Below are 27,842 nucleotides of genomic sequence, written 5' to 3' on the forward strand. Positions count from 1 at the left end.
TTTGGACGCAGCATAATAATCAATGACCTAATGCACTGTTGGGGACTCTGTACTGGAGGAGACCTTAACTTTCAGATGAGTCCTGGCTCACTGTGTTCACTGAAGACCCCGTGGCACTTAACACAAACAGGGGCTTCATGATGATCTGTCAAAATTCCCAATTTAGCTTTCTCGGTCTTGCCATACGAACATATTTCAGTTTAACTAACTAAAGCAGTTCCTCCTTACGCATCTCAGCATAATGTGCGGTCTGAGTCTCCTTGTGCAAAACCATTGCTGTGAATCACCCAGGTGGGTCACCCTCTCTTTGTAACGCACTTTGACGTTCTTCATAAAAACGATATGGTCTCTCACTACCTTCTTGTTTCTGATTTGCCACGTGCTCTGTGTTCTCTTCTGCTTATACCTTTCTAGATCATTGCAACAATCTACAGTTTTTCCTCTGATAATTAAGCCATATTAGGTCCAGTGTCAGATAGAATTCAGAATTCATCTTTAATTTTGTAATATTACTTATTCATATGTGTTTCATTACATTGCTAAAAGATGCAAAATGTTTATTCATTAGAACCTTTTTACCTGTTCTACACTTTAACTGGATATTGGAACAGTATTTCTAATTGTCACATAGACACATACATTATAATTCGATAGCCACCTTACAGTTGATACAGCCATTGCTTTCAATGAATGGATCTGTTCGTAGTGCAGGAGCTCCGTGTTTGGATCCATTTTTGGTTCGCCTGCCGGTGCACTAAGACGGAAATAGGGAGGAAGATATCTAACTCGGAGAAGCGACAAAATCTTGGTTGAGTACAGTACAGTCTGTCAGTAGTTGAGGGAGGGATAGCTGTAGCTTGCTAATTCTCCTGGACATAGTAACGTTATCAAGCAAGCTAGCTCGCTTAGATAACCATCTAACGGGGTCTGTCCAGTTCTCAACGAAGCATTAGCTTGATAGCTACTTCAATAATGGGTGTGGAAATTGAGACAATATCTCCGGGAGATGGTAAGGTGTAACATTACGCTTTTATTTCTTAATTTTAGCTATTTCCTTGGTGCCCAATTTTCGCAGTTCGCTAACTAGCTAAAATTTTACATTTTTTAAAAAAATCCAACTGGGAAAGTGTTGTAGCCAGCAGTTATCAAGGGTAAAGCGGGGTATTAGGATTTATTAGCTTGCCAGCTTGCCACCAACAAATTGCCTCAACGATCGCATAGCTACATCCTTGCGGCATATTACAGCACATAATTGCTTGCTGCTTGCCACTGTGCCTAGCTGTGCAATACCTAGCTATTCCTCTGCGTTCCTGCATTCTTCTACAGTTGTATTATTAGCTAGCTGATGAATTACTATGCTAACGTTATCCAGATCACCTAGCTAAACACAGCCATTCCTAAATTAATCCCGATGTTAGATTGTTATAGCTCTTTTGAAACAGTTCTGTTGTTGGATGGGTATAGATAGCTTTCAGGTTTATTCGTGCATGAATGGTAACTAGTTAGCTACAGTGGTCATAGTTTACCCAGTTAGCTGCCCAACCCCTTGCTTACTTGGGGGCATGATGGCTAAACGGATAGTTAGGCAGGCAGCCCGACGGATAGATTATAGATAGACAGCAAGATAGTTGTAAACTCTTATTGGTATCTGAGGTATAGGCTGGATACATATTTTAATTAACGTTTGATAACTAGAAACGAAAATCTTTCCGTAAGTTTCACTGACGAGTTCTTAGTATTTTACAAACTGTTTGCAAAGTGTGTTCAATATGCTAACAAGCGTTAAGTTACCCCTGTATACAAAATGCAAATGCAACGCTGTGTTTACAGCGGCTCGCTGACTGCAGTTTGATTTGGTGATTGCAATACTTGATTTGGACCTAGTTACTTTGAAAAGCACTCAAGTTAAATTCAAAACCCACGTAAGATGTAGAAACTGAGCGCTGTTTTGATCACCCCCATGGCGTTTAACAAATGCATTATTTAGCCAGCACTTACATAAAGCAGCATTCGTCTCTTTTCATTTCAACTTAAGAAAATTGCGTTCTCTTTTGAGATCTCACAGTGTGAATCACCTTGACCTGTTGTAGCGGACGATGGCAGTGGCATTGATACATGCACTGAATTTAACAGTCAATCTTTAATCAGTGTCTGTTGCTTAAGTCAACCTCTGATCGTTTCCCACCGGTTGCTGGTATTAGTTATTCCTAGACGATTCCTCCGGTATGGTCCTGACGTGATGGACGCCACGACAGTCTTTCGGGTTTGCTGTTTGACAGCAAGATTCAGACTCAGAGACACATCAGTCAGTGGCTCCAGACCTCACAGCAATTCCTTGAATTTTTGTCTTTGATACGTTAATTCGCTCATGTGAGTCCGCAGTCCTCAATCCAGAGACAAATATGAGCAGATTTGGCAGGATGTGAAACAAGCCACCGGATGATTTACCAGCAACCATTCAGATATGTCCTCGACTCCTCTGATAAACAGGACGTTTTCAAACAAATCTGGGGTATTTCTAAGATTCTAAAATATATCCTTTTTTTTTGGGGTGGGGCGTGCAGTTTAAACAAGTCTCATGTGCAGAATTATAGTGATGCAAAGTCTGTTGTAGCAAATACATGGTTACCTGGGGCCATTTTATGTTGACATGGTTTTCACATAGCCTGATTGAAAGCGAAATTACAAGTTGATGGGGGAGCAAACATATGAGCAAGGGTTCTCATAACAAACACAGACCACAGTCATTTGTAGTGATCACCCTGTGTATCACAACATTTTGATGCAACATTTTAACGTCTTGGAATAAATACTGAAAATGGGTATAGCATGTATCGGCTCTCCCGTCACGTATGTAAACGTATAGCTTCTGTACAATCAAGTTGGGGATCATTTTGGGTGAAACAGGTGGTGGTCCTGATTTCCGAGGCAGGAACAGAGCAGACAGCCACTGGGAAGGATTTTAGTCGACACAGGGGCATAATTACAGCTGTCTCGGCACTCACTGTCTATCCCGGGGGGATAATGGGTATCATTTTAAACATTTCAGTGTGACTCAGCTGGTGTGAAATCCCACAGCCTGCCAGTGTGAGAACAGACAGTCCGACACTAACCACACGGCTATGCTAACTAGTGGATCAGATTACCTTTTTATCAGAACTCAATCCATGAAGGTCTATACCGCACAGCCTTGTCATATTCGTACTTTACACAAATCTAGGTACTACACGCCCCTTATATATATGCAATATCAATGTTGCAACTTGTCACGTGAAGATATTTCATTTAAACAATACAAGATTTATTTTTGCACCGTTTTTCTGCGATGTTATGCTGAGATTTTATTTGTCAGGCGTGCAAAAGCTGAAGAGCAGAATAACGAAGCTACCTTTGTTGCTACAGATGACAGTCTGGGGCACTGAATGGGGCGGCGACGTGGTACAGTAGTAAGGAGCAGGGCTTGCAACCGAAAGGTTGCTGGTTTGATTCCCTGCTGGGGCACTGCTGCTGTGCCCTTGGGCAAGGTACCCAACCCACAATTGCCTCAGTAAATATCCGGTTGTATAAGTGGATCAAAATTGTAAGTTGCTCTGGATAAGAGCGTCTGCTAAATGACAATAATGTAATGTAATGAATGGCATTTTCCAGCTTTACTGCTCCATAAACTCGGTAATGAATCTGTATGTGATTTGTAGGTCAAGGGAAACCGCATGGAGATGTACCAGCATGTAGGCTAATGTGGTGTTTTATCATTATTATATACTTGCTCAGTAGACACCCTTATTATATACTTGCTTAATGGACACCCTTTTCCAGGGTGAGGCAGGACATAGATTGGATTTTTACATGCAAACACTTATTCGGCTGGGTTGTGAATTGAAGCAGTTTATAACCTTGTGCAATGATTCGACAGCGGCGTCTCGCTATGAAATCAAGCCCGCGACGTTCTGGTCGCGAGCCCAGTTCCTTACGCAGTGTGCAGCACCGCAGCTGCTCAGTGAGAGTTTTCAGACTTTCTTTGGGAATCTCGAATCCCTCTTGCATGACATTCCTGTCTCTGTCTGACATTCACCCCCCGCCCCCAACCCCTCCCAGTGTCATGTGACACACATTCCTTTCACTCACAGCTGATAGAAACAGCAGCGCTCACGAAGTGCATGGAACCCAGCTGTAGCAGGTTTGATACACGTATGCAGATTCATTCGTAAATATCTGCTGCAGGTATAATACAGGTATGATCTGGAAATATACCGATGAAAAACAACGCAGTAATTTCTGCGTGTGGCCAGTCTTCTGTATCTCCAGTGTGCGTGTCAAACTTCTGTCTTCCCAGTTCTGCCCCATACCTCAGGAGAACATTAAAGAAAAGCACACCTTTTTTTGAAGAGGGAAAAAAAAAAAGGTGCGAGTTCGTTATATCAGGTAGTCACACTTCTCTGTCACATAAGTGTTGCAATTAGAGCTGTGAGGTGCACAGAGAGAAACGGAACACAAACAGTGAAAACAACTGGCTGATTCCAGCTGGCTGAGGATTTTTGTTGTTCTGTTTTTCCCTCAGCATTTGAAAGCCCTCCAAGTGTAACCCTTAAGGAAGTGAGTGTGCTTTAATAAACTCAGCCTACTTATTGCAACACAGCGGTGTGTTCCTCCGTCAGCATTCTGCTGTGGGGTGAAGCTGGCTGCACTGAGCAGCCTCAGAGCCTCCGCAGTGGTGTTAGTCTCTCATAGCTCAAAATTAAATTCATAAAATGTTTTACTGTCCAACATTGATATCATTATTTCATTATAAACTGCATTAAAATTAGACTTAATTCTAAAGATTTTGGCTGTGGTTGAGGAACCGGAGCACAACGCACAGCTGTAAATTTGTGCTAGATTGTATGCTTGGAAGAAAGAGTTAGTTTTTCATCTGAGACTGACGAAATGTGCAAACTCCACTCTGATGGCTGCTTGAGTGTGATTCCTGCTGACCTCTGGCCCCTCAGCCCACTCTCGCCCCCCACTCCCACTCCCACTCCCACTCCACACGGCCCCGGCCCTCTCTCGTTGAGAGCGTGGGCCGTTTCAGCGTTGGCCTCAACACTGTGACGAAAAGCCAAAGGCAGCTCTGAGTTTGCACAGCCCGCTCATAGCATGCAGTACTGTGGTGCATACATTGATGTTGCAGTGGAGTGGTTAAGAAACTGACTGTTGTAACCAGAAGGTTGTAGCTTCCAGTCCTCAGTGGGCTGCTATCCTTGTGCCCACGAGTGAGGTATTTAACCTGGACTGCTGTCAATATACGATATGTGATAAAAGTCAGATATGTAAATTGTGCTGTATAAGGGCATCTGTCAGGTGAGTATAGTAATGATACTTTAGAATCCAGCATTTTGTTATAACCATCTAATGCATTTAATGCAAACACACTGCCGTATACTCATCCACAGAAGGAGGTCACCCAGAGGGCAGAACCGATATGATTACCATTAAAATATTCCTGCTTTTTCCTTAATTTAAATGACCCTGTGTGGAGCCAGCTGCTTACACTGAGGAACACATGCATATCTCTCAGCTTGTAGTTGTACCCAAATTCAGACACAAATAAAGCATTTGTGTCTGAGAGGCAGATAGCTGCTTCCTCCCAAGAAAAGCACCTTCATTGTTGTGTGAAGTCCCAAGTGTTTCATGAATGATTTATCATGGTGCACAACTGAATCTTGGTCAAGGCAGCACAGGAGTTTTTTTCTGTCAGGGAAAACTGTAATTGTGGATCATGTATTTATTAATCAAGGATGAGTTCAGCTTCTCAGGGACAATTATGCTGGATAAGGTGAGGAAATTGTTCTTTCTCAATGGGAGAATTCTGATCTGGGATTACCCCATACACATATGATAACATTTAGATGACATTAAAGGTACTTGCATGATGGAAGACATCATTGTGATTTTGTGGAAGCTGGTGAGCCATGCCAGTTCTAATAGACTTCTCAGCTGAGTGCACTTCTTTAACAAAATCAATTTGCATTTTGAAATCAAGGTTAAGTCGATTCTATTAAGGTTAAAATGGGAATTCAATCGAATTTGCTTTGTCCTTAAGTTTTAGGGTGGAGTTCAATCTAGTCTTTGCTATAACACTTCAGTACAGTAATTAAGCTACATTTTTAACAGGATTCAGTGCTTACAGGTGTTCTTGTTAAACGCCTGTAGGTCTAGCGCTGTGAAGGCTTGGATTGGTTTAAAATTCCTAACTCCAGTAAGAACAGCCAAGTAAACAAAAGACAGCTTTCATCTAGGACTTAAATGAAAATGATTTTTTGGTCTCCATGTAGCAAAACATTTCGATTGAATGGGTTCCTTATAGGCTCTGTACTATGGGCCATATGTGTGGCTGTCCACATACTTGAAAAGCAAACTGGGGGAAGACAGATAGATTGGGTTATTTAGCCTTAGTTTTCGCCATTTCTGCTGTTGATGTACTGTGTATACTGGCATATACTGTCCGTGTATAGCACACAGCTACCTGTCTTTCCAGTGTTTGTCACTGTGAGTTTTCTGTGGGCAGTACTGATCAGGAGGAGTGAGTGTGGGAACTCTGAATGGACATTCATTAGGTCTTATCAGCCACTTATTGCAATTCAGCATTCAGTCAGCTAGAAGCTGTTCAGAATGTCCCACTTGTGTCCAGTGAGGTCAGGCAGGTAGGCAGGGACAGCGGTGGAAACCAAAGTAGATCTGTGCATTGCTCCCATTAAAAATAGATTGTGTTTGACCGTTTTAAAATCATGATGGATGTGTGCGGAGCAGAAAGAGCATCAGCTCTGTGTGGTTTGAGCCTATATTTATAATGTCATCAAATTTTTCTGCAACTAGGCATGTTGCCAGTGTAGTTTCCACCTAACTGTCATTCTCTCCAAAAATAAATGGCCATGCTTATTCTCATCCCTGCATGGTGCATGCTGAGATTAATGTGTGCAGTTATTAGGGAGCAAAACTTGTAACCTTTATGGTGCAGGTTCAAATCGAAGGTATGTATCCATTGTTTATACATTGTACCCTTGAGCAAGGTGCTTAACTTGAATTCATTCAGAGGTATATATGGATGATATGTTAAATGTAACCTGTGTGAGTCACCTTGGATGCACTTGTTTGCTAAACAAATAAATGGCATACTATTTTCATCATGCTCTATGCCTATAGTTACTAATATGTACTTAATTTTCTCATTAAAACAGGAAGGACTTTTCCAAAGAAAGGACAGACGTGTGTGGTTCACTATACAGGTGAGTTTGTGGTAAAAGGCCATTAGCAGTGTCCTTTCTCAGTGCTGCAATTTTCATAGGTCTTTTTTTTTGCAAATTAGCAAAATAAATATTAAACTGTCGATAATTAGGCAAAGGTACACACTGTAACGGCTTATAAGTTAATGTTGTTTTGGGTACAGTTATAATAACATGGCAAATGTTATTTAAGTGTTTAGGGAATTAAGAAAGCCATTTTCACAATTAATGCCTGAGTGCATAAGTTCCAGCCTTAATCTGCGTATGCTGCCACCGTGTTTAAGCCGAAAAGTGAAACGTGCTGGAGAAAGGCCGTGCACACTGTCCTAGTGAAGGGGAGGCATGTGCCCTGCGAATCAGCAGTGATAATCTTGTTCGGTTTCCATGGAAATTCTCAGATGGGTGGAGCCGCTACATTTCCGCAGTGACATACAGCGGCAGACAGGAAGTACAGCTGCGTCTACATTCCACCATCCTGTCTGAACACAGACAGAATGTGTTTAGAACATGTTCGGAGTGTGTACTGAGTATGCTTACAGTTCAAATGAAATATGCACACAGAATGTATGCAATATGGAGTAATATACACTGTGGAGTATGGAGTGATGTGGAGTATGCACAGGCTATTAATGGTATATGTATGGGGTGTGTATGATTTAAGTATGGAATATGTATGGAGTATGTTTAAAACATGTATGTAGTACATAGAGAGTATGTTTGGGTTCTAATGGAGTATGTGTGAAATAGGTTTGAGTAAGTTTGAAACATGTGTTGACCAAGTGTGGAGTGTGCATGTGTTATGAGTGGAATATGGATGGAGTGTGCTTAGAACATATAGAGTATGTCAAGAGTATGTATGGAATAGTATGTGTGGAATGTGTATTGAGTCTGGGTGTCTGTAGTTTCTTTTGTTTCAACAACAATATTTCAGTGCTTCTCAGTCATCATCCTACTCCTTGAATTGAGCATCTGATGTAAGTGTGTGTACTTCTGTGTTCATAATTAAGGATGTAATCATATCTGCCCCTCCATGTGTAGGCTTTAGTACATTGTTTTGAGTACATTATTTCTCAGGTTGAAGAGTTCATCTTGAAATTATATTCTGTGTTAGTGAGACAAAAATGAGCCCATTATAAAACTGGTATTAACCAAGTGTGTGTAACCAATAGTGTGTTTGAAGCATACTGCACTTGTATAATGTGTAATGTAATGAGGAATGTATAAAGTAATGTAATGTAAGTCAGATGTCTCTCTTATTTGTTCAGATTAGTTTAAATCAGCCTATGGCTGTGTGTGGTATTATGAAAGTGTAACCTGTAATGGCAGGTGGGGTGATCCGCAGTTTACCGTCTGACGGTGATAAATTTTTCAGCCCAACACTTCTCAGCCCACAGTCTTTGATGATTCCCCATTGATTATTGCATGTTAGAATGCCTGAGACAGAACACCAGGAAGCTGGTTCTTTTGCATTGCAAACAACCAGCGTAGTTCATGCCCATGTTTTGTTCTTTGTGACGCAAGTGCATTTCCCCCATGATGCAGCAGAACTCTTCAGCATTTGGGCTTACAGAATAGCTGTGAATAGACCTGTGGTTCATATATTGCCCTTGACTTTGAGGTAAGAATCTAAGAGACTTGGTATTTTTTTTTGTTTCTTGCATAACATGAATCTGCAGTCAATTAAGTGATAGACAAAACAACACAAAACAGCACTTACAGAGTTGTTGCTCGGAGTTTCACATTAAAGGATGAAGAACACCGTACTTTGATGAAGCAGACATTTTGGTTTCAGGGTGATTTATTGCAGAGAACAGAATTCGGGTCAAGATGTACAAGTATAGCTTGGCACAGCCAGGCAGAACAAAAACAAAGCACTGCCACTTGAAGCTGTACAGGACTCTGTTCTTTTCTCTACAGAGTTACTGAGACTGCATGAACTCATGGCCTCTCATCACTGATCTGCACCGTGGGTACTCAGTATGGATATGCAGGTTCATATTTGGATATTTGAATTTTCCATGGTTCCCAGGATGAAACCTTTGAATCCCCATTTTCACCTGATTTTCACTGCATTTTCCTCCAGAAACAGTGTGTAGAACTCCAGTTATTTCTAATAAATAACTGGAGATAATTACTCATAATTAATTACTCATAGTATCTGCATTCACTCACTCTCTCACACAGGGAAATATGCAGTCAGCTCTCGGAGTATAGTGTGGCATAGTAGAAAGGAGCAGGCCTTGTAACCAGATAGGTTGCTGGTTTGATTCCGGGAGGGCCACTGTCGCTGTACCATTGAACAAGCTACTTAAACTGACTTGCCCCAGTAATTATGTACTGTAGCTATATAAATCCATAACATGCAAACATTTAGCTATATGCAAGTTACTCCAGATATGAGTACCTGCTAAACAAAAAAATGTTACATGTAAAAATGTTAAGAGTGTCCTCCCTGACTCCAGAAGCGTGGGGGTTCAGTCCCCAGCCGAACTGTACCAAGTTGTACCCTTAAAAATGCAACCCGCTGCCTCTCGGCTTGGCACCGGATCAGGGGAATGGCCCTGTAATAGACACGGCATCCTGTCCCTGGTAGTCTACTTGTAAATCACATTGCTTCATGCTGCAGAAATGGGAAAAAGCTCAGACTACATGAACGCGCCCAGGCCTGGACACACCACCATGCATCATGTTTCCTACATGATCCAGTACTATAGGGAAGTATAAAAAAGGAAATATGACTGAAGACTGGGAAGGTCTCTGGTCCTTGAGTGACCCAAGCTCTTGGAGTTCAAGACCTCAGCACAATGTTTGGGCCATTTTATTGGCCGCAGTTCAGTGCCTGTGGAGAGACTGAGGAATGAAAATGCTGTTGTATGTTAAACGCAAGTCAACAGCCCATTCCGTTGTAGTGCATGATAATTGTCCACACTGAAGTATGTATTCTGTTTTACAGTTGTATAGATGTATGAAATTGCCAAGCGCTGTCTGAGACTGATTTAGGTTAACCCAAGAACAAACACAGGTCATTTCTGCCACCTTCATTTTAAAGCGTGACAGTACTCGGTATTCTGCAGGGCACTGAATTTTTTTTTTTTTTTTGAGGACTGAGAGGCCGACTTGAATTGTGAAAATTATGTTACTAATTCATGTCTTGAGGAGATGTGAGTGGTTTGCAGATTTTTTTTGTGTTGCTGGAAAGACTCTCTTCTTGGCAAAAATACCAAGTTTTCATTGTTGCTGCTTGCCCTTGCCTGTCGTTTGGAGACAGTTGTCTGGGGCTTGACAGTTTGTTGGGTTGCGCTATATTCAAATTCTTGCAGCATGAGGCAGGTTGACATGCAAGCTCTCCCCTGGACATTACGCCTGTCCATCTCTTTTATGCTGAACGCAGAGCAGAGTTTCTGAAGTCTTTGGTATGCTGCGCGGTGAACCCCTAGCCTTCCTGTTTGTGCCTCTGTCCACAAAACCACTGAGCCCATCCTTTCGGGCCTCTCTGAATTGTGGTTCTTCTTCAAAGCAGGTTTGATGAATGTGTCTCACTGTGAGCTCAATTAAAATGGTATTTGGTAAAAAAATTCTTTTAAACTCATGATTCATTTGGTCCTTGCTGAATTCAATAACATATTGTTGTTTGTTTTGCCTAGTAAGACCCCTTCGTCCTGAGCAAGTTACAGTTTCCTACATTTGGATGGTTTTCGAACTAAAGACCCTATATTTAGACATCTCAGTTTTTTGGAAAAATGTACAATGGAGCCCTGGTGTAGAGTGCAAAGGTAGTGTTTACCCTAGGATTATATGACTTACATGCCCAAGATATGAAAATCAGCTCCATACTGATGTCTATGTCTAATCTGCCGGCATACTGTATAATAGTAAGCTGCTGTAAGATTGCATACTGTTGTGGACTTGCTACTGGCCATATTGCTTAGAAAGAGCACTCTATAAACAAGTAGAGACCTTTATTCATATCATAAATTATAACAAATTTTGTTCTTCTTTCAGATGATTATGTTTTGTTTTGTGAACTGCTTTCTTGAGTTCGAACTGCAAATGTTTGATTGGATTGAGGTCTGGAGATTGAAAGGATCAGTTGAGAAAGTTTATTTTGTGCTCTGCTGGATAGACGCAGGTTCTGTTTCATCATTTCCAAGCTCCACTTTTTCGAGTCAAACATAAAGCTGATGAGCCTGTCCAAAAACCTCAATTTTCATTTCATCTGACCATGGGGTAGGCTCAGATTTGTTATTCAGATGTAGCTTGGTGAAGTTCAAAGCCTCTTTCTGTGCCTTGTCTTCAAAGGAGGCGTCTTCCTCGCAACCCAGCCAACATTCATGCATGCAACGTTGAAAGGCTCTTTTTGACACTTTGACACTTTTTTTTTTTTTGGATTTTCTGTTGCCTCCCAAACCACTCACGTCACAGGCCAGGACAGCAAGGTAGACATGCACCCTTTTTTCCAGCCCCCGTACCAGCAGCCTTGAATTTCTTAATAATGGACACTAGTGGAAAGTGGAAGATATTTGTGGATTCCTTTATAGTCTCCCAGCTTGTGGAGGTCAGTGACCATTAACCTACAGCCTTCAGGGAGGTTTTCTGTGTGCCGCCTCCTTTTATTTCACAGGGAAACAGGAAGCCTTTGAACGCCTAGCTGTATAGGTCCAGAAGCTTCCATCTATGCACAATGTTTGTGTAGTTTTGTTTTGTCAGATTTTGTTTGAAACATTACTTAAAGGTGTGCATAGACAAGGTATTTTTTTCTCAATAAAGGTGTATTATTTTTGAACTGGCTCTGTGTAATGCTATTCAGATATAAATTTAAAAATTATCCTATATGTACATTATTGTAGCATATTTTTGGTTCATATTTAGCCAGGGATATGACTTAATATGAAGGGCACTGTACATTTGTACATATATAATTCAAAACTGGTATAATGATGGTGGCCATGATGGTGGGTTTGACACATGCAGCACCACTCACAGTGGGACTCGGTACAGAAAGGAGCTGATATGTACAAATGGGTTCATGTCACGAAATATGCCCCTGGTTACCGAGAAGGATATCAAACGTTGTATAAGTAAAAGCTGTGACTGGCGGTGGGTCCGCAGTTTTGTCCGCGGAGAGAGTGCTTTCTCCGGGAGGGAGGCAGGGAGAGAGAGTGACACATGCTGAACTGCTGAATCGACCGCCTCGCGCTCTGATTTATTTATGTCTGGAGTTAATTTTACGCTGCGTGACAAATGGTCGTCACCTCCGCTGAGGAATGGCCGCGGTCATCCCTCCCTTTAAGTTTGCTGACGAGGGGCCAACGGCAGCGGTGTACTGTTGGACCAGCACACTGCCTCTGACTATATTAAGCCCCCCCCCACCCTGGCTGTGGTGAAGTTTGACCCTATTAGCCAAGTGTTAATGTGGAGCCTGATCTCCCATTCCACCTGCCTCCTCTTTCCAGCTCGGGAAGCCAGCAGCCTCCCTCCAAAAAGCAGTTTAATAATAACAATAATAATATAAAAAACACAAAGCCTTTTGTCCTGATTATTTTTCAGTTTCTTGCCAGGCAGGCAGTGTTTCCCTTGTTACAGTAAAGCAGCAGTAGCCAGAAACCAGAAACACCAGCAGACCAGGGTTTCCGCTAGGATTTTGTCTTGCCGGTCTGGTGTCTGGAAAGAATTTAGTTTACTGGACAAATCTGAAACTTACCGATCATGTTTCAATACCAGTCTATGTTACCAATGCAAGTATAATGTACACCTAGGCTGACGAAAGAATGACAACAACCTCAAATCAGTTTGGCTAGTTAATGAACAGTAACGATTAAGCAACACGGACAGTAAAGATTGAGCAAAACCTCAACGTTAGCCGCTAAAATGTAGGCTATTACGAAAGATCTGTAACCTGTAACATCTGTAGCCTGTTTAAAACAAAGGCTAGGCTTACATGGCATCAAAAGTAGCCTATAGGATACCAGGTAGCATTTTATTTTCTCCTTTTTTTCATTGTGGCAAAGTCCTCTGCTGCCGACTTGAAATCAAACGTGTCCAGTGTGTCTTTGCAGCTTGCAATGCGCATAAGCTGCGTCACTCTCTCCTCCTCCAGATGACTTCGCAGCGCCGTCTTAATTCGATTCTGCAGAGAGAAGCCCCTCTCTGCTGGCACGCTTGACACGGGCAGAACACAGGCAATTTAGGGATAGCCTTCATTATAGCTACATTTCGTATGAGCATTATTACCCGACATCCTCACCTGCAAGTTTTTAATTTGTCGGTTTTTTATAAAATTTTACCAGGCATAAATTGGTAATTACCGGATAACAGAAACCCTGCAGCAGACCAATAAGCCGTATTTCAATTCATTTTGTTCTGCTTTAATAGTCTTACTTTCAGTTTGAAGAAGACGTGCATGTGAGTTTAAATTAAATTGGGGAGTGAAGGTATGTAGGACTAGGGGTGTCAGTATCTATAAAAATGCATTCTGAAATGCTTGCTAAAGCATATTTTTTAATGCCAATGTAATAATGTTTTTATTAAAGTAAACAAATGTAATTGCTTTAGGGCTGCTGGGTTATAGACAAGCCTGCCCATTAACTAATGCCCATTACTAATGCCTGCTTTGGCATTGGGATAATGCATGCTAGCCTAATGTTAGAACCGCAAGATCACCCAATAGCTGCATAAAGCTTGTTGGAAACTGAAGAAATATGAGCAAGAGCAGTAACAGTGGAAATGGACTATTGTTCTGCCTTTGGGCTGTTCTATTTACAGCCCGATATCTGTTCTGTGCATTTCCTGGCTTGGCTTATCTGTAAACATTTTTATTATTTCTGTGCCACACAATGAAGAGTTTCTAGAAGCAGGTAGAAGGAGATGTATGGTGTCATTTTCTTCCTGCCCTGAACAATGTACTTTATAAACTGTGCAGTCGGACTTAACTATTTGTACAGACCTGTTACTCTCTTTTTCCATGTTAAGATTTGCCTCCCGCCAACACGTTCTTTAACATCAAGAAAATTATATCACAAAACACTTACAGTATGACTTACATTCTGCTACAAGGGTTGTGTCTACAATATATGATGCAGTCAGCCACAAAAGAGCTGTTGGTTTTAAACCAAACAGGAAAGGTCACTCTGGACACTCTGACAAATTCTTTTCAACGTATTTAATCCTGTTTGCCTTTGCCTGTGAAAAATGAAATAGATTTACACCCTGTTTGAGGTCTGAAAGTAACAACAAGAGAGTGCCCAGGAAAATATTGATTGATTGATGGCTGAATTTCTGTCCTGATGATTCTTAAGTTAAACTCACTGCAACATTTTAGCCTACCAGTAAATACAGTGATTAAGTAGAAGGTAACACTAATACATTAGTGATACTATTAGTGATACACCTTTGGTAAGCACTCTGTACAGAGCTTCTAACCACCTACTTGAAAGAGGCAGAACAAATCAATTAAAGTAGCTTAATCCCATTGAGCTTACTGGACCTATTTTTTGCAGCAATCTATTTCTGCTGGGACTCTTTTCAAATACTGTTCAGTTAATCTCACTGCTATAAATAACAATGCTACTACTGTTAATGATAACAGGGAACCCTTTGCTAACCTTTTATTATATGTGGAATTGACCCTTAACCTCCAAAATGGTTGACTCTAACTGCTGAATGCATTGTTGGTATCTAGTGAGAGTTACGAGATTCTTGGTAACAGATCCTGCTGTCCCTCACTGATGATGTCAGTTCTAAATGGAGCTGTCCACATGGCATTTAAGTCAGAGTTCACTACTCTTCCCATGACATACCGCTGTATAGGCAGTCTACTATCTAATACCTAATATTTTTACAGAAGCCTGTCAAACCACACCTTACTATATTAAGTTCTTTTGCATAAATATTTCAGTATTGTGTTTATTATTTTTATTATTTTTGTTTACTTCCTTGTGTATTTGTGTGTAGTGACCCTGCTTACAAACTGCTCAGATTTAGAATATAACACATTTCCTATTCAACGCCAGAAGTAATTTTATAACTGAAAAAATTTTGAAGCTCACACGGTAACGTGGCCATGTTGAAATTTATGTTGAATACTTACATGTAAACCCCTTGTGAAGAGCATTTGAGCAATGACAGAGCCGTTCAGCCTACATGGGTCTTTCCATACTGCCCCCTACTGCTGCCACAGAACCGTCTCCCTGCTGTTTAATGGCCCAGATTGGGTAGATTTCTGTCACCGTTGCTCTGCGGGTTCTAATGTAACAGGGTAGGAGTGAAGGATGAACCCACCGACCCACCCCCAAAATCATGCGCACCACCCAATTCTGTAACGGACACACTTTTCTGGGATCATACAGGTCGTTTATCAGTTCTGACAGGAGATGTCTCCGGCTGGCAGACATGTCCTGCAGCTTTACATGTGTGCTGATTGGCTGCAATCTCTTGTGTATTCTTTCCCATCAGTGGACTGGATATATAAGCGTTTAGGTTTAGAGTTGAAGGTGTAAGATGGTGGAGCTGCTGTCAGTGCTGCTGGAGGGATAGATGTCATAGTGACGCACAGCTTGAAGGTGGATTTTGACATGGAGGCTGAGGTGTTGTAACAGATGGAAGGTGTCATTGCCGTGGAAGGAAAATGTGAATATTTTCATGCTAAATGGCCAGCAGCCATACCATCCTGTCTCGTGGCTGAAGCTAAGCAGTGATGATGAGTTTGGGTAGTACCTGGAAAAGAGACCTGGGAAAAACCAGGTTGCTGCTGGAAGTGGTGTTGGAGGGCCAGTAGGGGGCAGTCATCCCTCTGGACCGAACAGGTGAGCAGTGCCCGAGGATGGTGACAGGGACACTGTGCTGAGGAGATGATGTCTTTCAGATGAGATGTTAAACCAAGGTCCTAACTCCCTGTCGTCATTAAAGATCCCACTGCGCTTACTGCAAAGAGTAGGCAGTTCCCAGCGTCCTTCACAGGACATTGGAAGAGAAGAGAACTTGGTCTCAAGTGACCCTGCTGGGTAAAATAAAGTTTAAAAATTTGTGAATTGGTTTTTTTTTTCCATTTTTAAACACATTTTCAACATCTTAAATCTTGTGGGTAAGCAGGACTGCTCCACTCTCTAATGCACTTTATAGTCATTTAAATTCCACACTCATTCTGTTCTTTATCCTTTCTCTGAAAAGAAAGCTGCTGAAGAGAAATTTTTGCTAATATTCCTCTTTCCAAAATGAATGCCTATAGACCTACAGCATAAACCAAACTGCCTTTGAAATTCAGCTTACACTCAGCCTGTTCACAAACAAGGCTGTCAGATGTAAAAATATTGTAGGTGATGCAGTCTGCAGCAACTGGACCGAGATGGCACGAAAAAAACAAATTTGGCAACGTAAAGGCATGCCACTTCTTGCAAAGGAATATTTTTTGGTTTCTACACCAAAAGATCCAGGACAGGTGGCCTACAGTTTCCCTGCAGTAGATTTTCAGTATGCTTTGTGCTTGTTATTTTGCCACACCTAACTTAAACATGGAGAATTTCTGCTTCGCACAGTTTCTATCAGTTAAGCAGCCTCTGGCCAGCTTTTTATATCCTGCAAGACATTCATAACTCCATTATGAAAACGGATGAACCGTATATATGGTCAAGTTGTAGACAGATGGTGTACGTGGCCTATCGCATTTCATCTGAACCCGGGCAGATAAGATTTACCGTCAGGGCTGCTAGACTTCACTTGGGAGAGCTACAGTAAACAGTGGTAAAAATAGTAGCTCTTGGCCGGGCTGCTGTAGATAGAGTTAGCCTCCTGGGGAGCTCTCGTGTTAGCCCGGGATGCTGCAGCTGGAAGGAGACGTTTGTTTTACAGTGTGCACCTTGGATGAGTCAGCTACTTATCCTCTTACTCCAGGCTGAGTGCTACTCGCAAAGTAAAAGGCTGGAGTGAGCATTGTCAGGGTGAGGGTGGGAGGTCCTTTGTGCCATCATTGAGGAGATGGGATGCCAAAAACCCCGTACTGCCCCCCACTGTTCGAAATTAGATTAGCGCGTTTTATGTTTTAATGCGTGTGCTGTGGCTGCCCAAAAATAACGAGCACAGAAACTTCCAGGGCGCGCGCCAGGCTTGTGTCCTAGGATATTAAAGATGCAGATAAATCTCTGAATGCCAGTCGGTGCCGCTGTCTGTGCAGCGGTCAGTGCGGTTTCCTGCGGGCTCCTCGCTGGAGGGCAGTCTCAGCGTGGAGAAGCTCAGCAGAGGAGCAAGAATTTTGTCTTAATTAGGAGCTCAACACCAGCGTCCCTGGGAGTGCTCGCTTTGCACCCTCAACTGTGCACGTGCATGCATAGGCCAAATACTCTGACATGCGTGCACACGTGAAAATACACACGCACGCACACACACACACACACACACACCTTCAGCGTGCAAATGAAGTGATGATATGCAGGCGAATTGTGATATCAGGCAGTCCGTTTCACACAGCTTCCTGGTAGGCAAAGGCTCTGTCAAAAGTCTTGAACAAATACAAAAAAAAAACAAAAACTCCCGTTTGCAGTGTAACGTGGGACCCCATGCCTGCAGCGCTACACTGGCAGGGCGGAACACTGGCCATCTGTGTAGCTGCTCTTTTGTCAATAAATCACTGGCGGGTTGAAAATTGGTGATGGGTGCATCCTGTGCCCGCCGGCCCCCGCGTGGGGTGCCGCAGCTTCAGTGTCTGGCTCCCTGGCACGCTAATTCCTGGAAGCCTTCGTCCTTCCAAGTAAAGGGAAAGCGAAGTACTACTGTACGGGCGTGGCGTATTAATGTCACTCTGCAGCCATGTTTAACCACGCTGACTAGATTCACAGCTCTGTTCTGTCTGGAATTAAAACTGTCTTTTTACCGTTTGCTCCTTATTTGTGATGCATTCCAGGGCTTCACCAAAGTCTTTAACAAGCTCTATCCATTCTTCCATTTCCAAATGTTGTGCTTCATGTGCTCTGTTGGGTTGCCTGTTGACATACAGTGCTGCACAGTCTCATATTACTTTTCAGTGGAATAATATAATTAAAAGATTTCCGTCCGTTTACGGCACAGTGCAGACTCCCAGGTGAACCTGCTTCTTGCGTTCCTAATTGCGGCGCCTTTGAAATAAAAACAGGTTATGGTTTTATTAGATTAAAGGATTTATTTTGTGTAATATTAGATTAAAGGATTTATGTTGTGTAATAAAGTTATGTATTAAAGTTATGAATCTTCCCCCTTTTTTCCCCACCCTAAGTGTGTAATCGGCAGTTGTGCAACCGATGCAATCCTCCAGTGCACTTGTGTGCGGCCAACAGCTGCTTTTCTTTTCTCAAATCCCACAATGCCCCTCTGGAGAGTGAACGCCAGTTTCAGGATGTTTCTCACCGACAGCGTTTTATCAACCCAGATTATCAGTAGGGTCCCGAAAAAGTCACCGGATGGTGCCGAGAAGTAGTATGGGGGCTCTAGCCAACATAACCCAATTATGTGGACTGCCATTCATCTCAGAGCAGGAAATAGGTCCTAAGTGCTCGGAAATTTGGAGAGTGGCGTCAGTTTGGTCCGACACTTACTCCTACGAATAGAAGGTATTTACCGAGATTCTTTAGACTTACAGGTACTCCCACCTCAGCAGGTATTTAGGAGTCTTTGCGAGCTGTGTTAACCCATTAGAAGTGGCTGACAAACGGCTGCATTGGGGGAGCACACATGCATTCTTCAGGAGAGCAAATACATTTTGCCTACAGTTGACAACACAAAACTGTTAAAAAGATGTCTTTGAGATGAGGGTGGTATTTTATTTGTCATCGGCTGTGTTAGAGACACTGTCACTCTTGTGAGAGGAACATCACCACTTAATGCTTTAAGAAATGTAATTCAAACTTTGTTTCTTGGCAACAGGGAAAGGGTTTTATTTGAAAACCATTTTGTCCCCCTAGGATGTCAGCTACTAAGAGACAATGGATAGCTCCAGAAACCATAGCCAGTGACTCCATTTCCGTGACTGCTTGCAGTTGTGCAGCTCAAGCACAACAGCTAGCTCCAGTTGCGTCATTGGTAGGGTTTGTAAGGTCATGCGTATTGTCGTGGAGAGGGAACTTAGGCAGTTGGAAAAGGACATTCACATTCTCCACAAATAAATCTGGAAACAGCCCTGAAAAAACCAGCTGAATAATAACAGCATGTGCAGGTCTGCACAATATCTGCGAGTTGAGGAGTCGTATTTTTAGCCTGTTATCCTTTGGGGAAATTGAGGATTAAGGCAATATTAGCCGTAATGATAGAATGAAACAATATAGTCTTAACAAACATTTCATTATTCTGATTAAGAAAAATAGTTTCAAATTATTATATGTCTTGCTTTTGAAGGTGTTTAAGAGTGTAAACCATCCAGGCTAATTTCCTGGCATTTATTCACATTTTTAAGCTGTTTGATCATGTTCATAATTTGCAGCACTATGGCAACACTGTTGCATTCCACAATTGCATTTTTTGGGCATTTTCGAAATACATGAGACAAACTGAAAAATGTCATCGCAACCATTTGTTCATGGCAAGTATTATGTTGTAAATGTCAACTGAGAGCTACTCATAGGAAATGGTCTTACCCCCAGCTGAGAGCTGCATAAATAACTCCCATTGCCTTCTCTGTGGTAGGGCTTTTTTATTCCTGAAAGTGCTTTTAGTAGGACTCTCAGGAGTAATTCTCAGATACTTAATGAATACGGGTCCTGGTCCTCGTTGGCTAATGGCACAGTTGAGACTCAAACTCGATGTCTTCGGCTATAGAGGTCAGTCTGCATTTGGTTTTAAGCACAATAATGGCTGAGCCACCTGAGAGCCATTCTTGATATTTTTAATGCAAAAAGCAGTCATAGTCTTGATGTCATTGCAGGGATATGCATGTTGTTATGTCTTTAAGTGCTTGTATATGGCGGAGTAAATGTTTAGGTGTGCTCCAGAAATGGATCATGAGACATACAAAATTAAAAGAAAAAAAAAACAGAAAACATTTAGAGAAAACAAATATAGGCCAAATACTGCTGTGTCCTAATTCTTATTCAGTAATCTAAAGTTATTCTGACTGGGAATGTTTGTAACCCGATTGGTGACCCTGGTCACTTGCTGTACGTGCTTAATTTTGCCCCCAGATCAGTTTAAGTGAAAAACATTGGGATTTACCATCCGAAGTGCACAGTTATGACAAAAGGCACGTTATACAATCATGCCTGCCTTAGCATTGGATGGAGGATCAGACTGTTTGGAGCTAATTTTTAGCGAGCCTTTGTACTTTCTTGTTCAATTACAGTTTCTGTCTCTGATGGTCCAACTGCAGGCTAGAAGTGACCCACATAACTCTAGAACAATCCGCGGAATTAGGCCAGCGTCCCATATTCCACATCCCGTTTGTACCTTTTCGCTCTGAAGGACGCATAAGGACATCTTAAGATCATATCAGGAAAGCCGAATAGAATTATTCCTCAGTCTTGGAGGATTCTGGTTTTGAATTCTTTTTTTTTTGTTACATACCCTACAGTACCACTGTTTGGTCTAGGTTGATCTGATTTGGTTTGGTTTGTTCGGGGGGGAAACTGCAATGTAATTTGATTTGAACAGTGCACACGATTTCCATGTTTCAGGAATTGAAAAATTGGAGTTCTTCACATTTCTCTCTTCTTTCCCAAGTAATAGAGCAGGCTTGGACATGAAACTACGCTTTGGCTTGTGTAAAGGGTCCTAACTGACACAGAAGCCTGCTGTCAACTTTAGCCCACATAGCATACGTGAATTATTTAATCTCACACCTGTATTATTTAAGCACCTACATGGAGGAGAATGTGAAATGTTTTTTTTTCTGCTTGAGACTACCTTAACTAACCCTTAAAAACAATACTGATAATGAACATTATCAAAAATATTATGCGTTATTTCTGAATGTCCTGCAGTTGCCAGCCACAAAAAATAAGAACAAAAGGACCAGCTATTTCAGTTTGCATACCAAATAACTGATTATCATATTACATAATATCAGTTGGCTCAAATTGTCAGTTAACTCGGCTCAAGTAGAGGGGGTGCCCATCTAGGGTCCGAATCTTTTCTAAGGCCAGAGCCTTGCTCACTGTTGACCCCTCCCATTCAGTCTCATCTTAAATTACATTATATTACATTATTGGCATTTAGCAGTCACTCTGGATATCCAGAGTGTTTTCTATTTAGTGATATGCCTCTGTGTGGCATTATCGCTATGCAAATGATGTCATTATGCAGCAGATTACATTTGGTTGTTATCGCTCTATTACCTTTTATTAATTTTCCAGTAGCCTGACTAAATTGAATAGACACCCCACACTTGTGAAATGGTCCATTTGAGAAATGTAATTTTGCAGATACTCTCTCATTCCTTTTAAAAAAAGATAGTCAAAAGCCTTTATCTGTGCCGTCGTGTATGTGCTGAACTCTCGGCTGAAATCAAATTGTCCCCCCCCAGCTGTTTTTATGAAGCTCCTGCAAATTTCTATCTGTCAGAAATGAACAAAGCCCATTTTCGAATGAAAATCTGGTGGCCGCTTGTTAATTTGATTTTTCATTTTCTAATGAAACAGCCACACTGAAGCTGCGTAAACAAACAGCTGTTAGTACGGTTTGTCTGTAGGCCAGAAGCCCTTCTGAGTTTCCCTGTTAATTTATAAAGCCTCTGGATAACATACCCAGGGGAACAGGACTCACAGCCATTCAATTCACTTTGGTGTCTTTTAAAAGCAGGGTACGAGAATCACATTTTCCTTCAGGGCATATTATCTCCCTTTAAACACAAAAACATACAAGATTAGAGGGACCGTGGATATTAAGGAACACGAAGGTGTGAGTCGACTCATCATGTAAGGCAGCATGAGCCATTTGATTCCTGATGCAAGAGGCTTTTTCTCTCATGTAAGAAAATGTAAATGGGCACTTCCCACACACACACGGGGACGGCAGATCGAGATCAAATGCTATCAGTCGGCGACGGACTCTAATAAAACCTAGCAGCTGAGAAAATCAAAACCACCTACAGCACATCAGAAGAGGCAGCGTGGAAGAGAAATGTAATCTCAGCAAGAGAGAGCACAAATGATCTAGTCATGAATAGCCTTAGATGTGTCTCTGTTCCGTTTGTCTTTCATAGTTCAGAAAGGAGATTTAAGAACAAAACAGATTAGATGTGATTGTTGGGGCATTTGGGACTACATATATTATAAAGGGAAACTGAAAGATTATATCATTTTCTCTCCACCAGTGGGGAGGCAGTGTAGCATAGTGGTTAAGGAGTAGGACTTCAAAAGATTGCCAGTTCAGTTCCCCGCTGGGGCACTGTCGCTGTACCCTTGGGCAAGTTACTTAACCCAAAATTGCCCCAATAAATATCCAGCTGTACAGATGGATAACATTGAATTGCAACTGATGAGAGTCACTCTGGATAAGAGTGTAATATAATACAATTGTGCTGTTGTGAAACATATTTCCATTTGGGAATGAGGTGAAGCAAACCATGACCGATGATTGTCAAATTGTTGATTCAACATTTGTTTGGAAACATGATGATTGATTGTGTGGAAATATGATTGATGAGACAGTTGTTTAGAAACTTGATACCTTTATGGCCAATTGTGTGGAAAGTATTGACCGATCCATCTTTTGTATAGAGATGTGCTATCAGTTTTACAGGCTGTCTGTGCAGTAACATGACCATTCATTTTCTGTTTCTGTTTTTGAAAACACAATGATTGATTGGCAGTTTGTTTCTAAGTGCATCTCTTTTTTTTGTCAGGCATGCTGCAGAATGGGAAGAAATTTGATTCCTCAAGAGACAGAAACAAGCCATTCAAGTTCAAGATTGGCAGACAGGAAGTCATCAAAGGTTGGGAGGAAGGTGTTGCACAGGTAATGGGGTCTACTTCCAGGAAATGTAACATGCATCTCTACCTCTTTATGTCATGGACTTTGCATCTCAAGGCTAGTTGGCCACTCAAGATTGGGCCCACAATTTAAGGAATTGATTTTAATGGTCTTATCAAATTGTTGTCTCTTACTCAAGGCTAGGCAAAATATGACTTATATAAACAATTGGTCCAAATGGCTTGGTGCAGCCCAGTAGAAGTAGTAGCACAGGTTAATATGACCTGAACAAACAGAGGTCTGATGGCAAAAAAAACTTCAAAAAATGTAAATGCTAATTCCAAATGGTAGCCATTTGCATTTTGCAGTTGGAAATCAAGATCAGGAGATCCACAGAACATTGGTAATCATTTCCAAATGGGGTCCAATTCATGTCTATCATCAAATATGAGATATGTTTCCTTGTGTGCTACAGTGTATTTGCATCAACATCCAACATGGGTCAGGTTGTCATTTTAGGCCCAGTTTGTGTATGTATGCATACATACTTAATATTGATTTGCTCATTTTTTCCTCAATGCAGAAATATTGTGTAACTATAACTTTTAAAGACATGTGTCCAAGGAACACAACAGTTAAAATCCCAAATGTATTCATCAAACAATATAGATGTCTTATAAGTGTTTTCCAAAAAAATCAAAAATGTTTTATGGTGGTTGTACCTCTTGAACCATAAGTATGAAGACTGTGAGTGTATCAGTGGTGGCTGGTGAGCTTCAAACAGAGGAGACACAAGCCTTTCCTCTAACCCCTTACCTAATTAGTTTAAACTGTTTCCATTTACTTTCCTCAGTTGGCAATCAAACGTTAATTAGCTGAATAATTAATACCAATAACTGTAATGAGTACCAGTTTCAGATAACATTATTATTCTTTACATCTTTAACAATTTGTGGATCAGTACTTTTTATGTCTTAATTCAGGAAATATTGATGATGTATGATATTTGTTAATCTGATTTGTGAAGATTTTGCAGTTTAAATAAAATAGAGGTTCTGAACTTCATTTTCTAGCCTTTATTATACATTGTGCCCAAAGCTGGTATAATGTACATTTAATTAATGTAATGTGATGTGTTAATTAAGAGTGTTTTATTCTGAAGGATATTAAATTGGTTTAAATGTTAGACATTAAATTGATTTTACTAAATTGAATTGTCTGATGGTTTGTGTTCTGCAATATGACTGTACGAAATGACAAAGCTTTATTTTAATTTTGTATTAAGTTGTAGCAGTCTCTGTATTTTAATCACATTAAAGAATGTAAATGGCAATATGGAGTTTAACTGAATAAAAATCAGATGAATAATTTCAAAGAATTGCAAAGAACTGCTACATTTTGCTACATCATACCCTCTGTCAACCGTATAGCACACCCGTTTGAGCACGACGCTTAATAACGCAAAGCACATAAACTTCAGTTCAGTGAAAGCCTCAGCGCTTTTTCATAAACATTAAACTTCCCGATCTGCCCAGATCAGTTTAACAGGGTCTTATTTTGTCGATATTCCTTCAGTTCCAGCATGGGGAGAGAGTGCATTCATCCACAAGCTAAAATTAAATGGATATAAAAGAGCTAAAACTTTATGATGCAAAGCAATTTAATGCAATCACAGAATAAAATTTGAAAGCTATACCTATATATGTAAATTAACTGTTGGATCGTAAATTGAGGGGAGTAAACAGAAAAGGCCTCTGGCTCACCTGTCTCTAGCTCACCAGCCAACACTGCTGCGTATGTCCCATAGGCCACTAACACTCCATGGTTTATGAGTTTTAGGTAAACTGTATGGATTTTATAGCTGATAATTTTTCAGCTTCACCTGCCATCTCAGCTGATGCAGCATAATTAAAGGACAAATAAAACAAACACTTTCACAGCTTCGTCTGCAAGCAGCTTACTAGCTGGAAGCTAGTAATGGTACTTTGTGCGTGATGGTACTTTGTCACCTGTTTGTTTCTTTTCCGTACTCAGATGAGCCTGGGCCAGAGAGCTAAGATCACCTGCACACCGGACATGGCGTACGGGGCCACAGGTCATCCAGGAGTCATTCCTCCCAACGCCACCCTCATATTCGACGTGGAGCTCCTGAAGCTGGAGTGAGGACCACCGCAGAGGGGAGGGGTTGTCGCCCAAGACCGATCACCCTCCGCCAGGGGTCCCCCACCCCCACGCCCAATCGATTTTAGCATACTAAACCTCTTACTTAATGTATCTTCTGCTTCGCTGGCAACTGTGTCAATTAGATGTCGATCGTTGTTCTTAGACTTTTTACATTTTACCTACCAATACCATAATTAGGCTCCTTTGTTGCAATGTTTATATTTACCCATTGTATTTTTCTTCTTCGTTTACATTTTTAGGTTGTACATTTCTACTGACTCTGCAAATGAAAAAAACCTGAATCCCTCACCACTGAGTATATAAAGAGTTATAAACCACTGCCTTAGCGTACTGTTAAAGTGGAAGTAGGGCGTGAAAGTACAATATTCTGTGTTTTAAGGGGCATTAACAACCACTATCTGCATTGCCACTTTTAATTGAGGTGTGTCCTGCTGAATGCTGATAAAAAATAGTCTTGCTGTGTTTAGTATATTTTCTATGTCCATCATATAAGCTTGCTCTGATGAAGCCACAGGAAAGAACAATTGCATGATTTCAGGCACAATTACTGCATATTGAAGGTTGCTTTAGTTATGAGGATCACATGCTTCATCAACCCTTAATAAAAAGAGTGAGAGGTCTTTATTCTTTGCCAATTAAAGGGGCAGGAATGTATCTCTCTTAGACTTTCTCAAGAGAAGCCTTTTTGGTTCCTTGAATGCACAGAAACCCCAGCTGATGATACCTAGTTCTGCCAACTCCTCAGAGCAAAAAAGTTGCTAGATTACCTCCAAAAGTCCCTTTTGTAAAAAGAGGTTTGTAGCTGTTGGCCAAGACGAAAGTTTCCAAAGGCAAATTCAGCTTAGTTCCCATATATTACCATCATTTTTATGTGCTCAACATGGAAACCTTTGAGTATGATCAACAAATAAAATGCCTGTCAGCTTTTTAAAAATATCATTTAGAGAAAAAAAATCCTTGAAAAGGATAAAGTCTACAGACTTCTGTGTGTAAACACTGCCAGCACACTGTAAAAGTCTTAAGTGCTGGTGACAAAGTAGTTAATTTGTCAGCAGTGAGTGAATGACTAGAAGATAAGTTGAATGGTTTTAGGGGTTTTGTCTGAGATTTTTTTCTCAAGTATTTTCTTATCCTCTCACATTAGCAAGCATGAGGTTCACATGGAGGAAGCCTGCTTAAGGCTTATTTATTAAGACCTATAATTCAGGAAAAAATATTACTTCAGTTCATTCAGACATTTTGACCATTTTAAGGGTAACATTTCATAAATAGCGTTACATTTACATCTATTCTAGAATGTGTTCAACTGCCTGACTGCAAGCTAAAACAGGGGCATCCAAACTAAAATCCCTAGCATTTGTAAGTAGTTCTGCAAGAGATACAGAGATAAAGCACATTTTTTCCTGCACCACAAAAACTGTAGAGTTGAGCCTTTAGGAGTGAAATAGGGAAAGCTCTGCATCACATTACTATGGCTTCTCTCAGATCTCCTGGGTCATCGCACCTTATGCATCACCAGTGTTCACAAAGCCATACTCTCGAAAAGTGTCACAAACATTATCCAAAGGAGATATTCTGAAACTTGACACCAAAAAAAGGAAAGGAAAAGAAACCAGACTCCAAAGAAAGAATGTGCCAGTGTTTTTCTAGTTTGGGCACATACAGAATTTCTCTCATTTAGCTCCCCTTCTCATGAGTTTGTAACCTCTGCTTTTGGGTGGAAGCATTTGTGTGGTTCACCCATGCTCATATCGTGGTTTTGGTGTGGTAACCCACCATGCACCCACTGATTGCTGTCGTTTCGCTGGCTTTTCGAAAGAATTAAACACGATCGTCATTAAATGAGACAACAACAGTCGTCTTCTCAATGCATTCACTGAGGAATTATAAATCCTGCTAGTTAATTCAGTTTTCTGTGTGGCCCTGCACAGAGACAGTGTCTATAACCTGCAAATGCTGGTGCACCGTGGTAAACCTGGATGTTATTGAACACACTCTGTCTACAGTTGAATTCTGTGTAGAAAGGCGTACTGACTTGCAAATATACAGCTGTCATCAATGGCATGTTACAAATGTATTCGCAATGTTGCGTGAGAATGAATAAAGTACCCTTAATGATTCATGAGGAATGATTTTACCTTTAAACCTGGTGTCTTGTTTTTTTTTTCTGTACATCGAGAGCAGGAGGAACTGGTAATCCAGGGATGTGGCTGAATTTGGATAGTGCTGACTGGCAGAATGAAACAGGTTGCTGGATGGATATGGTCAACCAACAGTAGGCAATCTTCCCTCTGAACCCGGTAGAAAAACAAGTGTAGTGTCACTAAACGTTGTGGCAGGAGATGCTGTCTTTTCTATGAGACATTAAACAGAGATCTTGGCTCACTGATCTACTGAGAGTTCCCCAATATCCTGGTCATCTAATTAGAAACCCTGACCCCTGCAGCGGTTGAAAATGTTGTGAGCATTTTACTCTTACTCGGCCACGTCACCCAAAACAGCAGTTTTGCAACACCCTGCAGAAGTAGTTTTCTTTAA

The 27,842-nt window shown here is 41.2% G+C and overlaps 1 protein-coding gene across 1 annotated transcript; it reads left to right on the forward strand.

The window, feature by feature from the left end:
* Positions 1-837: 837 nt before the first annotated feature.
* fkbp1b (FKBP prolyl isomerase 1B) lies at positions 838-27,419 on the forward strand. Its single transcript, XM_036550567.1, has 4 exons — positions 838-1,009; positions 7,215-7,262; positions 23,053-23,165; positions 25,155-27,419. The coding sequence occupies exons 1-4, from the start codon at positions 973-975 to the stop codon at positions 25,281-25,283; spliced, it is 327 nt and encodes a 108-aa protein (XP_036406460.1). The 5' UTR covers positions 838-972; the 3' UTR covers positions 25,284-27,419.
* Positions 27,420-27,842: the final 423 nt, after the last annotated feature.

Source organism: Megalops cyprinoides, chromosome 17 (genome assembly GCF_013368585.1).
Source record: "Megalops cyprinoides isolate fMegCyp1 chromosome 17, fMegCyp1.pri, whole genome shotgun sequence".
Taxonomy (NCBI): Eukaryota; Metazoa; Chordata; class Actinopteri; order Elopiformes; family Megalopidae; genus Megalops; species Megalops cyprinoides.